The following is a 16,676-nucleotide window of genomic DNA, read 5'->3' as shown; positions in this document are numbered from 1 at the left end:
AAGATATCAGCATCTTAAGGGCCTAACTGGCTCCTACTACTTCAGTTGACTGCCTGTTCTCCTCAAGCGGGTTCAGGGAAGCAGCAGGAAACTGGAAGCTCCCTGAGAAGCTGGTGTTAATCAGTCCAGGCTCCTGGGGGTGCTAGAGAGGTACATCAGAGGCTCCTCCTCCTCTCTCTTCCTGCAGCTCCTGCTGCTTTCTGTTATTCCCTCTCACCTTTTCTCCTGCCTGCCTGTTATGTCTCTTGTGCCCTCCTTCCTCCAGCACAGCACTCCACCATCTCTGTGCATCTAGAGCAGAGAGAAAACATATGCACCAGCAGCAGACACAATGTTCTACACTCTGGATCCTAGCGGTGCCCCTCCCCCCCACAGTCTGGCACCTGAGGCAGCTGCCTCAATTCACCTCATGGTAAGGCCAGCTCTGTTATATGAAGGACTCATTTGTGATGTCACTCACCAGATTTTCGGTTTATTTTTCATATATATTGCATTGTGAAACACAATATAATAATGCCTAGCCCATTGTTTCAGAACACTCAGCCTAATCCTTATGATTGTGCTGGTGGCAACAGTAATTGCCCTACTTGAACTCATGGGTGAAGTTTGGGGGGGTACAGGAGGCCATTGCCCTCCCAAACAGAGGGTAGGTGTGGGCACATGACCTGTGTGATACCTACCACTCCCCCCCCCCGCCTGCCACACACATTTCTGCGAGTGCTGAGCTGCCCTGCAGGGAATGCTCTGCTCAGCCTGCCCGGGAGGGGGCCTCTGCCCTTCCCACGCTGTGCCTCCTGCTGCCCTGGCACAATTTGGCTGGTGGGGAGAGGAGAGGGTGGGGCAGAGCAGCTTTTCCCCTATGCTCCAGGCTGCTGCCTCCTGGGTCCTAGTGCCATCCCGTTTCCTGTACAATGATGAGTGTCCGCCACTGAACTGATAGAGAGACAAAAGGAGTTCAGATGCAATAGGTATTCTATGACTAATCTCTGTGGTGATGGCTGCCCAGACCAAAAACCTTTTCCATTTGGCTGCATACAAAGTTCTGGTGTAATCTCTTCTACTGTTCACTAGAATGTACTGAAAGAATGAGATAGGTGCTTCCTAAAAGGAAGGTCTGCATGCAGGAGATGAGATATGGTTGGTATTCTGGTCTCAACAGAGGTATAAACATGATTGTTTCAAAGTCACTGACGTCTGGTGAGAAGGACCTGTGCGAATAATGCTAGTGTGTGACACCTAGAAAGCTTAAATCTCCTTTTACAGACTTCCTGAGGCCTCTGCGGACAGTACGGATTGAACTGCATTTGGGGCTTGATTCCTCTTTGTCACTGGGGTGTGGATACCCAGCAAACGAAGGGTTACACGAGAATCTTTCAATCCTTGCATCATTGGTTTTCTGGGAGAGCAGTTTAGCACGTGGTACCTGACACGTCAATCACTGCTTGGAGGTACGTGGGACCAGAGAGATGATCTTCAGATACTTTGGCCAAAAACCGATCCCTATTTTTGCTCTCGTAGTTTGCCCGCAAATTTTGACATTGCTGATGAGTTAATAAAAGTATATTTGAACAAGAGTGCCGGATAATGTGACACCCTCATTTGAATGCTTGTGGTGGCGTGATGGGGTGTCTCAACTCCACACTGGTGAGGTGAGGATTAAGTAGCTGCTTTAGAGAGAGAAGGCGATGCTCCCTTGCCTCTACTAGGTATGCTGCCAATGGCAGTAGCATTTAAAAGCTCAGCTCAGTCTGGGTTGACCAAGGAGGAGAGCAGTAGGGTTCAGCAGCCTCCTGCCAAGAAGCCACCGGGACTCCAAATTGCAGGGACTGAGCCTCTTAGCCAAGACACTGGAAGCCCATTGACCACAGGAGCTGCGGGTGATGACTCGCTATCACCAGGGGAAGACACTCAAAGTCTGTGGACAGTTCAGTGCTCAGTTTGATTTCATCTACCTGAAATAAATGAATTCAGAATGTTCCCTTTTGAATTGACAGCAACGGTCTGAGAAAAGTTCACTATAGAAACCATCAAGGATTGTCTTGGCCGCCACCTATGGTTGCTGTGAAGAATAACACCCACACAAATTGGGCAAGGGAGTGTAAAGAACCTTCTGTTCAGTGTTGATTCCCCTCAGGGTTTCAGATCCCCCCTCTCTCACCTCCCCACCTATCATGCCTAGACACCATGATGATAGACATCTAGTAAAGAGTTTATAATATTTTATATTTGTATTTTCCATTTCTAGTGCATTATGCACCTTTTCAAAATTAGGGGGTTGGTTCTCTTTGCACTAATGAGTATGTGGAATTACACACGGTAAGATTAGTGTAAGCGGGAGAAGAATCAAGGCGTAGAATCATAGAATCATAGAATATCAGGGTTGGAAAGGACCTCAGGAGGTCATCTAGTCCAACCCCCTGCTCAAAGCAGGACCAAACCCAACTAAATCATCCCAGCCAGGGCTTTGTCAAGCCTGACCTTAAAAACCTCTAAGGAAGGAGATTCCACCACCTCCCTAGGTAACCCATTCCAGTGCTTCACCACCCTCCTAGTGAAAAAGTTTTTCCTAATATCCAACCTAAACCTCCCCCACTGCAACTTGAGACCATTACTCCGTGTTCTGTCATCTGCTACCACTGAGAACAGTCTAGATCCATCCTCTTTGGAACCCGCTTTCAGGTAGTTGAAAGCAGCTATCAAATCCCCCCTCATTCTTCTCTTCTGCAGACTAAATAATCCCTATTCCCTCAGCCTCTCCTTATAAGTCATGTGCGCCAGCCCCCTAATCATTTTTGTTTCCCTCCACTGGACTCTCTCCAATAGGACATTAATGTATTTTTGTCAATTAAAAGAGAAATTACTTAGAATTTAGTCCGTGCTAGTTTGTGTCTTGCAGTTTACTTCAGTGATGTATTGTGGAACTTGTGTTTAGAAGGAAGGAGAGTTTGGGCTTGAGTATGAGACAGTGAGACAGATATGGCTCAAAGGCTTGAGCAAAGCAATAAAAAGGGGTGGTTCCCCCTACCGCAGCAGAGCAAGCTGGAGAATTCAGGAACCGTCACCACTCTGATACAAAGCAAGGACTCTACCATTTGAGCTAATCAGGGGTGAAAGTAACTCACAGGACTTACTGGAACGGCCGGAGTCCTGGTGAGGGTGGCCTCATCCAGAAGAGGCGTTGCCTCAAGATTTAAAGGCCCTGGGGCACCAGCTGTGGCTGGGAGTCCCAGGGCCTTAAAATCACTCAGGGGGCTCCCAGCTGCAGAGGTGGCTGGTAGCCCCCGGGGCGAACTAAAGGGCCCGAGGCTCCAGCCACCGTTGAGCTCCGGGCCCTTTAAATGCCGGCCCCAGCCCGGCTGCCAAAGCTGTGGGCGGGATTTAAAGGGCTCCTCTGGGCTCCCCACTGTGGCGGGGAGCTCGGAGGAGCCCTTTAAATGCCAGCCCCAGCCTGGTCGCCGGAGCTGCAGGCTGGGGCTGGGGCCAGGATTTAAAGGGCTCCTCTGCAGAGGTGAAAGTAAGCCAGTACGGTCTGGTACAGTGTACCGGCAAGAGCCAGTATGCCGTGCCGGACCGCATCAGCTTCTGCGGCAGGGATTTAAAAGGCTCTGTGGGGAGCCCTGAGCCCTTAAATCCCAGCCCGCAGCTCCTGCCGCCGGGCTGGGGCCAGCATTTAAAGGGCTCCTCCAAGCTCCCTGCTGCGGCAGGAAGCCCAGAGGAGCCCTTTAAATCCCGGCCGCGGTGGCTGGGCCGGGCAGCGGGGAACTCGGAGGACTCAGCTAATCCACCTGGCAAAAAAATGGCTCTAATCTGATGTCCCATTGCAGCCTGTTGCTTGTATCTGAAATGGCTGGAGGAGGTGTCCTTCTCTGGGCCAGGGTAACTCAGACTGTGGTGCTACTTACATCAACATTGAGTCGCTAGGCTGGTTTCTGATAGGCTTTTGCCTCTGGTTCTTGCTCTTGTCCATGACCGCTATGGGCAAGGGCCAAAAGAAGAGTGAGGTAGGTGGCCCAAACACTCCCCAGGGAGCAGGTGAGGGCTGTTGTCCCAGTGCCTAGAGAAGGCATCAATCCTAAGTGAGCGCTAATCCCTGTGTCAGGTAACTGACCCTGACCTGCCCATGTTGGGTGGAGCTGGACCACGTGTGGTGACTAGTGTAAAGTGTGTCTGTACTGAAGCATGTCAATTACAGTCGATGCAACTCCTTTGGAAGGTCTTGGTAGGATGGAGCTGAACAAGCTTCCACAGAGACAGAGTGAAAATGTTTATTTAGATTTATTCGTGACTTTTACAAGCAGTAACACCCATACGTTACCCAAAAGAGATTACACTCCAAAACAGAAGAGAACACGAAGCGAATTAGGAAAATATTTCAGGGCAGCGATAGTGAGAATAAAAAAAACAGAGTGGCTGCTGTCCTCACTCCTAAAGCACCTTCTCTTTGGTGGGCCTGAACCCCACATCCTTGATGCAAAAATGTATTGTCCTTATTTTAATGCATTACTTGTATTTGAGTGGTGCTAGGAGACCTAGTCATGGCCCAGGACTCCATTGTGCTTGGTGTTGTACAAACACAGAACAAGAAAACTGTCCCCAATTCTGAGCCCCAGAAAGAAGCACAGGGAGAAGCATGTGAAGGAAAAGGAATGGGTTTTTTTCAAAACCAATCATTCCTGGAATCAAACTTTCTTAGCAACCCCCACCTCCTACTAGCCAGGCTTTCCCATTTCCCCAAATCTGCTAGCCTTACAGGGGCTTCATAGTTTTGTTTGCTTTTTTTCTGCTGTATTTGGAATGTCTCATGGTGCTGCTGCTTATTTATGCAGATAGGCATCAAGCCAGAGCTCCCCAGAATCCTTCAGAGAGCTGCAGGAGAGAGAGGGGAACCCAATTAACCATAGCAATTGTTGTGCTACATCAGCCCAGTAGCTGAACGACTGCTTTATCTTATTACTGGCATTTCCTACCTTTTGAGTGCTTGACTCTGCCACCCTAGCATTCTTTTAACATAGTGTTTTAAATACAATTTGATATACTTTTAGCATATCCCCTCTTATCTGTCTCCTTTCTAATGTAGACAGTCTTGTTCTTTTTAATGTTTCTTCATTTGGAAGTTTATCCGTGCCTTTAATCTCATGTCTCTGAACCAAGTTTACTTCTGTTATATGCTTTTTGAGATGAGGTTATCTGCAGTGAATACTGTGCTCAAGGTGAGAACTTCCCATTAATTTAAACAGCGGCATAATATTTTCATATTCTCTATCCCATTCCTTATGGAGCCTAACACAGTCTGCTTTTTTGACTGCTGCTTCACATTGAGCAGAATTCTCCATTGAGTTATCCACAACGGTACCCGGGTCTTTCTCTTCAATTGTTTCAGTTAATTTAGAAACCAACAAAGGTGTCTGAGTATTTCAAATTAAATTATTCTTCCCACTGTGCATTATCTTGCAATTGTCAACATAAGTTCCATCTGCAATTGTGTTGTCTAGTTCCCGATCTTTGTTAGGTTCCAAAGTCTTTCCTGGTCTTGGCTGAATTAAATACATTTGTCATCTGCAAACTGTACTACCTCTCTGCTCCCGGCTTTGACAGAGCTTTAATAAATATATTAAGTAGCATGTTAATACCCTGCCATGATAAAAATGGACCATTTTCCTACCTCTTTATTTTCTGGCTTGTAGCCAGTTTCTAATCTGTGACAGTCCTTTGGCTCACATCTCAAGAAGCTGAAGTCCAGTTTCTCTTCAGAAAAGGTATGACAGGCAGTGGTTGGAGCAGTTTCCCTTATGCGGTCCCCTGCCAGTATACCTCCTTCCTAATCTAGAGGATCCCCTCTAGGGGTCAAAGGGCAATTCTTTCTACAGTCCATTCCATCCTATGCATCTCTACTGACATTTACAACAAGAGAGGAAAACAGGGCCAATTATTAGGGTAAGTTTTGTGATGCAGACACATATCCAGTAAGAATTAAAATTAGAATCCTACCAACAGTGAGAAAGAGAGGGGAAAAGTCTGAGTGTCTGGTAGTTAAGAACTCAGGGTAGGGTGGGGTGGGTTTGGGGAGACTTGGGACCAGAAGGGCTTTTGGGGTCACCCTGCAAGGAGTAATGAGGCTGCTGGAAGCCAGGGTGAGACCTTTCTGCTTGTGGGCTGGCCACTGGTGCAGGGGCTCTGGGCCATAGCTGCCTAGCATGAAGGCATCCAAAGTTACAGGTGGTAACAAAGTTACAAAGGGCTCAGAGAAGCCCTAACTGGTTTGGGTGATGACCAAAAGTCACATCTTCCTCCTTTATCTCCAAGCTATTGTACATCCCTCCCTGCCGCAGCCATGAGTTTCTTGCTGGCCCCCTGTGAGGGAGCAGAGAAACTGCTGCCTGGCACAGCAGAGGTTAAAGAAAACCTTTGGGTTCAGCTATCCCCGCCCCACTATACCTGCGGCCAGTGCCAGGCCTGGAGCGGGAGAAAAGAAGGGAGACTGGCTCTCAGTTGGGGTTGGTCTGGAGAGAAGTCAGGAGCTCTCTGTTTGCCTGCTGGAAGGGATGGATCAGCGACCTGCCAACCAGCGCAGCCCCTGGAGCCAAGTAAGTCTTCCCCTGCCAACGGGAGCCTGCAGTTAAGCCCCAATGGCAGGGCCACTGGACTAGCAGGGCCATGCCCCAAACTAGAGAGACTTTAGTAGGAAGTCAGGAGAGAGCCCCATCTCCCCTGTTTAGGATTTGAACTACACAGGGCCTTGGGCTGGGACCGGGGGGGAGGGAGAGCCTGGGTATCCCTACTACTCTATCTGATTAATGATCTAGCCACTTGGCTGCCCAGCCACAGAAGGCCCTATCACACCCCCACCCCCTAGACATACCAAATGCTCCCTGTGCCTGTGTACTCCTGGACTGTAATTCATATCACAGGGGCACAGAGTGTGAGAGGGGAAGGATCGTATCTGGGTAGAGAACCAGACCAGGTTCTTATCCAGATCAGTGTTCATTGGGACATGGCTCATTTGTGTCACCCAGACAAGCCAGATACTCTCTAGAACCCTGTGGAGACAAACACACACAAGGCAGTCACTGATTCTCTGCTTGCCCAATCCACTAATACACATATAGATCTACTTGAACACTACAGTACAGGCAAGTGACAATCCCATGGACCCAAGCCAACAACTGTTGAGTCAAATGTCTGCCCAAACAGTCAGACTCCAGAAAAACATTTGCATACTCCAGCCAGCCAATGGTAAAAGGGCTGTAAAAGGGATGGCACAAAGGGAGACCATGTATTATTTGAGTCAGGGTCAGGGCCCATTGTACTAAGTTCTGTGCAAACACAGAAGTTACAATCCTTCCCTGAAGAGTGTACAGTCTAACTGAGGACAAAACACAAGATGATGCATCAAACAAGCAGGGAGGATGAGGATAGGAGGAGACACAGAATAGGCATGTGCCCAATTTGCATAATGAAGGTTGTTTTGAAAAACCCATAGTTTGTCCTGCTGGTCCACTGCCTTGCTGGTGATTTACTACCATAATCCAAACAGATTTAGGGCCTGTAGAGGACCTTAAAACCAAGCTATTTTTGTCATGAACAGAGCGTATTTTATCAAAGAATTGAATGTAGAAACTCTGCATCCAGGCCAGGTCCTGCCAGAGAGGAGATGAAGAAGAATAACAAATCCATGCCCCTCCCCTGTCTCCACATAGGTTCTAGAAACTGCTGGATTCTGCTGAACTTTTTCTTCTCCCCTGGTGACTGAGATATGACTAGTGGGTATCCACCCACAGCACACCTGAAGAGTGTATTGTTTAGGGTTGAGAAACACTGGACTGCAGCTTTGCAGCCCCCACCCCAACAGCATCCTATAGCAGCAGGCACCCTGCTTTGCTCCTCCCTATGCATTGTAGTGCACATCCACTATATAGCTGTTTTATTTATTAACATTTGTGCCTATCACCATGATCAAAGGGCACATTTGGATAACTAAAAGAGAGCGAACTGGTGCTGGTGAGTGATTCAGATCAAACAAGTGGCCCTGAAATGAGAGATTTCCAGAGCCAGAATTATCCACTATTAGAAATGCCCTGCCACCCACATCTCACTCTAGAGAGCTCCTCCCTGGGTACTTAGGGAAGGAGCTTTCCATCAGAGTGAAAATGCCATGGCCACAGCATAGCAGGTGAGAGGCAGACTTAGGGACACTCAGCTCCTGTGACGTTATTGATATAAACTGGGACCATATAGAACATGGTTTGCAACCAAGGTAGTGGCACCAAATCTTATGTAAAGGGGGTCATATAAGGTGTCTAAGACCAGGTTATGGGTTGCTGGTTATGATTATGCTGTCTGTATGTCTGTATCATTTTGTAGTTGAAGTTATGAGTATTGGATCTATACTGTCTGTATTTCAAATTTGTGCTGTTTCTGGGAAACATCCCAGACAAGTTGGTGTTAGCTCTGCCTAGCCTGCTTGATGGCCCATTAAGGACCATCAGCTACACAATTGACCCATGGAGAGAAGGCAGATAAACTTGTAACTCAGCAAAGTATGCAGGGTCTTGCCCATGTGACTCCAGACTCCATTTTGCTGTAACTTTCCACAGTAAGAACAAAGGGGTTCTTACACCTGGAAAAGCCTATATAAGACTAATGCCCCATCTCCATCTTGTCTTCAATCCTGCTTCTTACCTCTGGAGGGACTTTGCTACAATCTGAAGCTCTGAACAAAGGACTGATGACCCATCCCAGCGAGGGATGTTCTTCAGAGACTTGATTTAAACCTGCAGTTTATTCCATCACTGCTACAAGCCTGAACTAAGAACTTTGCCATTACTGTATGTAATTGATTCCATTTAACCAATTCTAGCTCTCATCTCTACCTTTTTCCCTTTATAAATAAACCTTTAGATTTTAGATTCTAGAGGATTGGCAACAGCGTGATTTGTGGGTAAGATCTGATGTGTATATTGACCTGGGTCTGGGGCTTGATTCTTTGGGATCGAGAGAACCGTTTTCTTTTATTGGGGTGTTGGTTTTCATAACCATTCATCCCCAGGACGAGTGGCACTGGTGGTGATACTGGGAGACTGGAGTGTCTAAGGAAATTGCTTGTGTGACTTGTGGTTAGCCAGTGGGGTAAAACCGAAGTCCTTTTTGTCTGGCTGGTTTGGTTTGCCTTAGAGGTGGAACCCCCCTCCCCCAGCCTAGGGCTATGACTGCCCTGTTTAAGCAATTGGTCCTGAATTGACACTCTCAGTTGGGTCCCGCCAGAACCACATCGTCACAGCTCCCACTTAGTCAGAGCTTTTATAGAGGGTAATGAATAAGGAGCAGGTGCAGAGTTACTAGAGCGCAGTGTGCTGAACATCCTACACAAAGGAGAAATTTGGTGGAGGGGGTGTGAAAACTTTCTTTAATTTGAAAGCTAATCACAACATTCACTATGGAGAGAGAATTTAGTAATATCCATCTTCACACCGCTACAGAGAGAGTAAATATTCTGTTGTGAAACCTTTACAGTTACTACATACTCAATATACCTGACACAAAAGCAAGGAAATAAAAAGCTAAGCCACCTGCCAGTTTATCATTGTTTACAGGCACACGCCTGGCCTCTATCACAACTCCTGTACCTCAAAGCAAAGCTTCATTGTGCCCCCTCTAGGGATGCCAGGCTTCCAGCAACCTCTTCACCAAACTTCCCTCACCAAACACACTACGCTATAACCAGAGCCTCTCTTCTGCTCTCCTCCCGCTCAACACTGCTCACTGTGCATGTTTAGTGTCATAGTCTGGGTGTTTGGAGGAAATAGTTTGGTAAGAGGGGTCCTGGATGGTTGGCATCATTAGGGGGTCAGAATGAAGGTTACGGTTTGTGTGGTCTGGGAAGATGGCGACCAGAAAACAGGGGACAATTACATTATTGTCATGGAGGCAATGAAACCTGGATTTCCACATGAATCATTGTATACCTGAATTAGTGATGTCACCCAGGCTAGAACAATAAATCTTAGAAACTCCAGGCCCAGTCCCAACAATAGCTCAGGCAGTAGGGTACTTAGGAGGTCATACAGACTTTTACCCTAAAATCATAAATCAGATGTCACTGTGAAACAAATGTTCTAAGGGTGTAACACCTCATGTGCTCCTGTGTCCTTCAAAGTTCTTTGTATATACACAGTTGTGATTAGGCAGCACTTACCACCCAGTCTTTTCTCTGGATTGTCTTGTACAATGGAAAGTACTGGAAGTAGACAGGAAACAGGAATGGGGGCAGTGCTGGAAGAGGGTATGAGGAGAACATAGAGATATTATTAATCCCATCAGCTAATCATTGACACCAGCAACTAAGGAGGGGTCAGCTGCTGTTTACCATCCTCTCTATTTACTGTTGCAATAGAATATGTTTTATTATCACAGTAAGATGTGAATACATCATCTTGCTTCTTTCCAAATCCAGAATGGAAATACACTTTGGCCTTTCATCATCATTAATGACAATTTTACCATCCCTGTCTGGTAATACAGCTCTACTCTTGCTAAGATTTCTCTTGTTCCTGATATATTTTATTAATTCCTTCTTATTGTCCTTAATCTGACTGGCGGTATATTTTTGTTCATTGATATCTTTAGCTTTCTTAATCAATTGTCCATTTCACAACTGCTAATTTCAATTTATTATATACTGTTCTTATTTTTTATTTCTTCATTCACTTTCTTTCTTAACCAGGATGATTTTTTTTAAACTTAAGAAACTTTCTTTCATGAATGTGGAATTGTGGGGTTTTTGTGCATATAGTAACATTTTCTAACACAACTTTCAGTTATTATTCACATTATTTTGTTTAATTTTCCTCCCAGTAAATTTTGTTTTCAACTTCATAAAATTGGCCAAGTCCTTCTATTACTGGGACTATAATCAGTTTGTACAAAATGAATATAATTAGGTCATGCTCATGTGCACTGAGGCAACTACTGATTCTTCTTCAAATATGTGTAAACATGGATCCCACTGTAGGTGCACATGTGCCTTGTGTTTATGAACTTTGAATTTGTTCTAAAGTAGTAGTAGTCTGTTGTGGTCACACATGCTTCCTTGTGCTACCATGTGACAGCATAAAGGCAGAGATATTGGGACCATCCCTCACTGTCCAGGGCAGCGAGACAGAACTTGGACAGTGCCTGACTTGCTGTTAATTATTAGACTTACATGTCAGGTGCTTACTGAATTCTGTGAAGTTCTATCTTCATTTATCTCTTTTTGTTTTCTAATTGGATTTAAAAATAAAACAAAACATGCAAATCATCAGACCCCTGTACACCTTCCTGTATGGCAGGGTGAAGTTTCATCCTTGTTGATTGTACAATATTTTAATGCCCTTGATTGATAGGCATGGCAGATCTCTGTTCTGCGTCATTGAAGGACATATCCCAACAAATGCTCAATCTGCCTCTCCTTATCCTACACCCAGAAATCCAGGGATGTGAGGCTCAAATTACATTTCCTTGGGCAATCTATGAAAGTCACATCTGATCCTGAAGAGGTAGGAACCACTAAGATGGAGCTGAGATGACTAATTCACGGCAAGTGTCCACACAGGCAGGCATCATACCCTGAGTTTGAGCAAGGAGAAGAGGACATACATAACGCATAAAAATCCACAACACTGGCACTGGAATCCTCGATACCAACTTCATTAGTACCGGCACCCTCAACATGAGCAGCAGCTGACATCAGGGCAGGTAGATCTGATGCTGTGCCTTCTGCTTTGAAAGGTGCCAAGGGGCAGACCCGCGTCAATCATACGCACAGCTCTGGGTGTTCCATGGGGCCATCTTGCAGGCAGGACTCAAAGTGCAGCTCCAGAGACAAACCATCCAAGAGCACATTGACATCAAGTGCTGCGATGAAGTGCTGATTGTGATGAAGGCCCAGAAGACACATCTGGTACCAACTCCATTGCTGAGACTCAGACTGATACTGACTCTGGCACTCATAAGCAAACCCATCTTGTTACCGAGATACATATTGCCAGAAGAACAGCCAACTCCTCTTACTTCAGCATCAAGACTGGGACCACCTGGTACCAGGACAACATCCAATGGCACATCTGTTCCAGATGCACTTCTTATCACTATCTCCTAGCTGCTCCTTCTGTCCTATACTGAGTGGAGAGCTTTGTCCCCTCAGGCTAGCAAGGCATGCTACAGGGAGTTCCAGAGATGCCCTCTACAGTGTGCTGCTACACAAATGGCAATGGGCTAGGCCAACACAGCCTGGCCAGTATCCCTACAACTCACCTCCTTGGCCTCCTGGGCTTTACTGGGGTCCACCCTCCCATACATCTAGGAGCAGATCCCCAACACATGCCTTAAGGAAGAGGGGGAGGTCTCAGTCACTGGTAGCTTCTGTGGTTAGGGCCTCTACGCCCAAAACTGAGGGGAACCCCATAACCAGGCAGAGAAGATTCTGGAGACACAAAAAGAATCTTCATCTTCACCTGAAACAGCATTCACATCAGCCCCAACACCTGCTGTCAAGGCCTTCCAGGACTTGGTTACAAGAATAGCCTAAACTTTAAACACCAAGGCTTTGGTGATCCAAGACAACAGACAAACTGTTTGACATCCTTGGCTCCTTGGCCATAATGAATTGCTCTCCTGATGAACTAGGGTTACTGGAACTAGCAGAAGCATTTGGGGGCACTCCAGCCTTACTTCCCCCAACACTGAAGCCAGAAGAAAAATACTGATCAGATGGTGACTGAAGGATTCAAACGCTTTTACACTTATCCAGTCCCAGGGTTTCTGGTTGTGTCTGTGGTGCAAGAAAAGACCAGGTCCATCAAGGGGATGCTAAAATATGAGGACCCCAAGAAACTGGACCTTTTCCGTCATAAGCCATATTCATCTTCCTTCCGCCAACTTTGGATCACAAACTTCAAGGCCTTTTTAATGACTGCAGTTTTTTGACATAAAAGGGCATTATAGTTCCCATCCAAACTCCCACAGGAATGTAGAGAAGAGCTGAGGAACGCCATCAGACAAGGCCAGATGGTTGCAGAGACAGTACTGCAGGTATTGGATGCAGCCAGCAGATCCATGGCCCTTGGTGTTACAGTACTGTGCCTGTTGGTTGCTGGAATCCAGTATTCTATAGGAGGAGCAGATAACTAGAGAATTTGCCCTTTGAGGAGATGTGGCTCTTCAGCAACAAGATGAGTGAAGTACTCCAGTCCCTCAAGGATTCAAGGGTGATGCTGAGTTCACCAGAGATCTATGTTGCAGCACTGTATTGTGTTTAGCCTAGAGAATAAGGCTGATGGGGGGTGGGTGACATACCAGGGTACAATCCAGACTGAGTAGCTGTGTCACCCCTATCCTCTATCTTCAGCCTTGTGTGAGATGGATCACACCAGACAGGAGCAAAGTACTCTGCTATTGAATAGCCGAGTGCAAGGGCTGATGTTATAAGCATCCGGTCACTTGCACGCCAGGTTCAGCTGACCAGTTTTCTGAGCACCTTGTTCCGAGTGTTTACTTTGGCTGTTGTCTTCTCCAAGTGGTTGAGGTATAGCAATGACCTATACAAGGTCATGCTGAGGTAAACCAGGTTTGGGTCATGCTGCAGGCATTGGCCATTTAAGAAAATATTTAATTCGTGGCTTGAGCTTGCATTATGCAGATGGAATTCTCTAGAAACCATCTTGGAAAAGCCCAGCTGCTGGCGCCATCAACTACAATCATCTGCCATGAGCTTCATATCATCATTCAGGTCCGTGTCAGTTACTAAGAAGGACTGAGATTGATAGCTACAGCAGACAACGGCATAGATAAACATGCATGAGAGTGTTGCTGGTAAGTTGCTGATGTGCACATTGAACAGTATTGGTGAAAGAACTGAACCTCAAGGAAGACTGTTAATCTGACACTTCCAGGAACTGCAGCAGTCGCCCATGTATACTCTGAACCACCTATTTTGGAGGAAGAGCTCTACTACTTCGACCACCCAATGCAGAGCAACTTGAAAGAGTTTACACAGAAGGCCTCTGGGCCAAACCGTGTCATAAGTGACGGTCAAATCCAGAAAGACGGCTCCTGTCTTTAGATCTTGTTGAAAACTGTTTTTGATAAAGGTGGTCAAGGCCAAGACTAGGTCACAGCTGCTACATCCTTTCTTGAACCCGGCCTGCTCAACTGAAAGACATCATCCAGTTTCGGAGTGATTTGTTGTATGATCAAACGCTCAAATATCTTGAAAAACACTGACAGCAAGGATATTGAGCAGTAATTTGCCATGATGTTTGTGCCCTTACCTGGCTTAAGCATGGCAATAATCTTTGCTTGACGCCAAGTGTGTGGTAGCTTCTTCTCATTAATGACCCATATATAGAAATTAGTGAGCCACTGTGATGCCTTTTGACCAAGGTGGCTCCTTGGAATTGGTGGTAGGTTTCATCGTCTGGCATACAATGTGACGGAATGGTAACCACACTACATTCCAGTGCATTGTAGAACTTTTCCCAATTTGTCTTACGAAAATTCCATCAATGCTTGATTGAACTTCGAATGTTGGATAGCTGGAGCCCGACGAGGATGAGTGATGGTGGATGTTGGCTGCGAGGGAAGTTAGGAAGTACAATACAACGCACTGGTTGTGGATGGCAGTCTAGCGAACTGACACAACAAAGATCAGTCGACTACTCTTTAGATCATCTGATTGACCACTCCTCCAAATGAAAAAAATTCTTCACATGCGCTACCAAACATGGTCTAGACCCAGTGCAGGCCCTGACAAGAAAGATTCTCAACAGTTTGCTGCAGTTAAAATGCTGTGGACTTTCCTTTAGCTCAATCAAGATCCACGTAACTGTAATATCAGTGTGTTTTCCACTATTGCAGCTGCTCTTTCTTCTCTCATTTGATGGTGTTGAAGCTTCTCAAGGGCCTAATGTATACTTACACAGAGGAAGAGATTCCATGCCAGCATGCGACATCAACATCATCCTTCTGAAGCCCCATCATATGGAGCCCCACTATGAGCCCCCCTCAGAGTGATCCATCTACCATCTCACCCTAAAAAACAGTCTTTTTGGTGGCCATCACTGTGGCTAGGAAAGTGAGTGAGTGGGATCTGCACAGACTACCATATCTTGAAGAACCACAGTTACTGAAGGTTAAGGAACCATTCTCTTTCGTTAGTTTAGTAATCAATTCATCTTGTTCTGTTCGAATGAGGTTTAATAAAAATTACCCCAGGTCTGGTGTTAGAAAATTATCATCTACAATTTTTAGAAACTCCAAGTACGTTTTACTAGTGGCAGCATCTGTCCTCCCAAATTGAAATCCCCCATGATGAAATAGTTTTACTTTCTATACATTACAGATAGGGGTTTGAGCTGTTCATCCTGTTCTTTACTCTGACTGGGTGCACTTAAACAGACTGTCACCTGTGTCCTGTATTGTGATTTGTCATTTTGAACATTGATCCATGAGTATTCCAGCTTCTATGCTTCTGAACTGTCAATTAGTCTAAAGCAGGTCATGATATCTGTAATATAGAGTGCCACCCGCACTTCCCTTTCACCCTTTCTGTGTTTAGAAATTGTGTGCACCCAGCGGTTATAACATTACAATATTATGAATCCTCCCACATGTTTCAGTATAACTTATGTCAAATATATTTTTATAAATTAGCATTGCTAATTCCTCCTGTTTATTTTCCAGACTTCTAACATTGCTGATGGATAATTAAAGAATAATTTACATATTGCATATCTTGACACGTTGATCCTTTATGCTCATGATACCTTGAACCTGAGATCTTTGTGTAAATTTACTGTGTTTACCCGTAGCACTCTCCCCTTCTATTACTAGTTTAAGACTGACAAGGGAGTCTGAGTCATAGAACAAAGTAGGGGAGGAGAGAAATGGCGCTGCTTGTCAGGACCAGAAGAGATCATATGCCAGAGAGATGACAACAAGGAGGACAAGAGGTGATGAGAGAGGAGGATCCTGTGCCCCACACTCTGTAGCTCACACACTGTGACCTGTCAGACTGTACAAAGGAAGGGGAGTCCTGTCTCTGCCCCTTTCCCACTGGGAAGAATAATTCAGGCGTCTGTGGCAATTGCTGGGTGAGTGCCCTTTGGGGAAGTAGTGATACTCACTGACAAAGAAGTACTTGTGCTGGTGGTTGTAAGGCATGAACTTCTTCTTCATCCCGAGCTGTGAAGGGAGAGAGGACCATGGCAGGCTCAAGACACCCAGGCACACGCTTTCCAACCCTAACCCACCCTGAGAGTTACCCATTGAGCCACTTCCCAAGTTAAATGACTTTACAGGTAACAACAAGATGCACAATTGCAACCAAAATACTGTAAAAGACGGTTACTCACCGTTGTAACTGTTGTTCTTCGAGATGTGTTGCTCCTATCCATTCCAGTTAGGTGTGCACGGCTCTTCGGAAGATTTTTACCCTAGCAACTCCGGCGGGCCGGCTGGGCACCCCCTGGAGTGGCGCCGCTATAGCGCAGGATATATACTCCAGCCGGCCCGTCCGCTCCTCAGTTCCTTCTTGCCGGCTACTCCGACAGTGGGGAAGGAGGGCGGGTCTGGAATGGATAGGAGCAACACATCTCGAAAAACAACAGTTACAACGGTGAGTAACCGTCTTTTCTTCTTCG

General features: G+C 46.1%; 1 protein-coding gene across 1 annotated transcript in view; it reads right to left on the bottom strand.

The window, feature by feature from the left end:
* The window catches only part of LOC123369029 (acyl-CoA (8-3)-desaturase-like), a 95,881-nt gene that overhangs the window by 4,022 nt on the left and 75,183 nt on the right, over positions 1–16,676 (bottom strand). Inside the window, exons 9-11 of the mRNA XM_045014401.1 lie at positions 16,161–16,218; positions 10,193–10,269; positions 7,521–7,637 (exon numbers count right to left, since the gene is read on the bottom strand). Coding sequence (XP_044870336.1) covers positions 7,521–7,637; positions 10,193–10,269; positions 16,161–16,218 — 252 coding nt within the window. The remainder of the gene's footprint in view (positions 1–7,520; positions 7,638–10,192; positions 10,270–16,160; positions 16,219–16,676) is intronic.

This window comes from Mauremys mutica, chromosome 4 (genome assembly GCF_020497125.1).
Source record: "Mauremys mutica isolate MM-2020 ecotype Southern chromosome 4, ASM2049712v1, whole genome shotgun sequence".
Classification (NCBI taxonomy): Eukaryota; Metazoa; Chordata; order Testudines; family Geoemydidae; genus Mauremys; species Mauremys mutica.
Note: the sequence above shows the minus strand (reverse complement) of the source record. Positions and strands in the feature narration are given on the sequence as shown.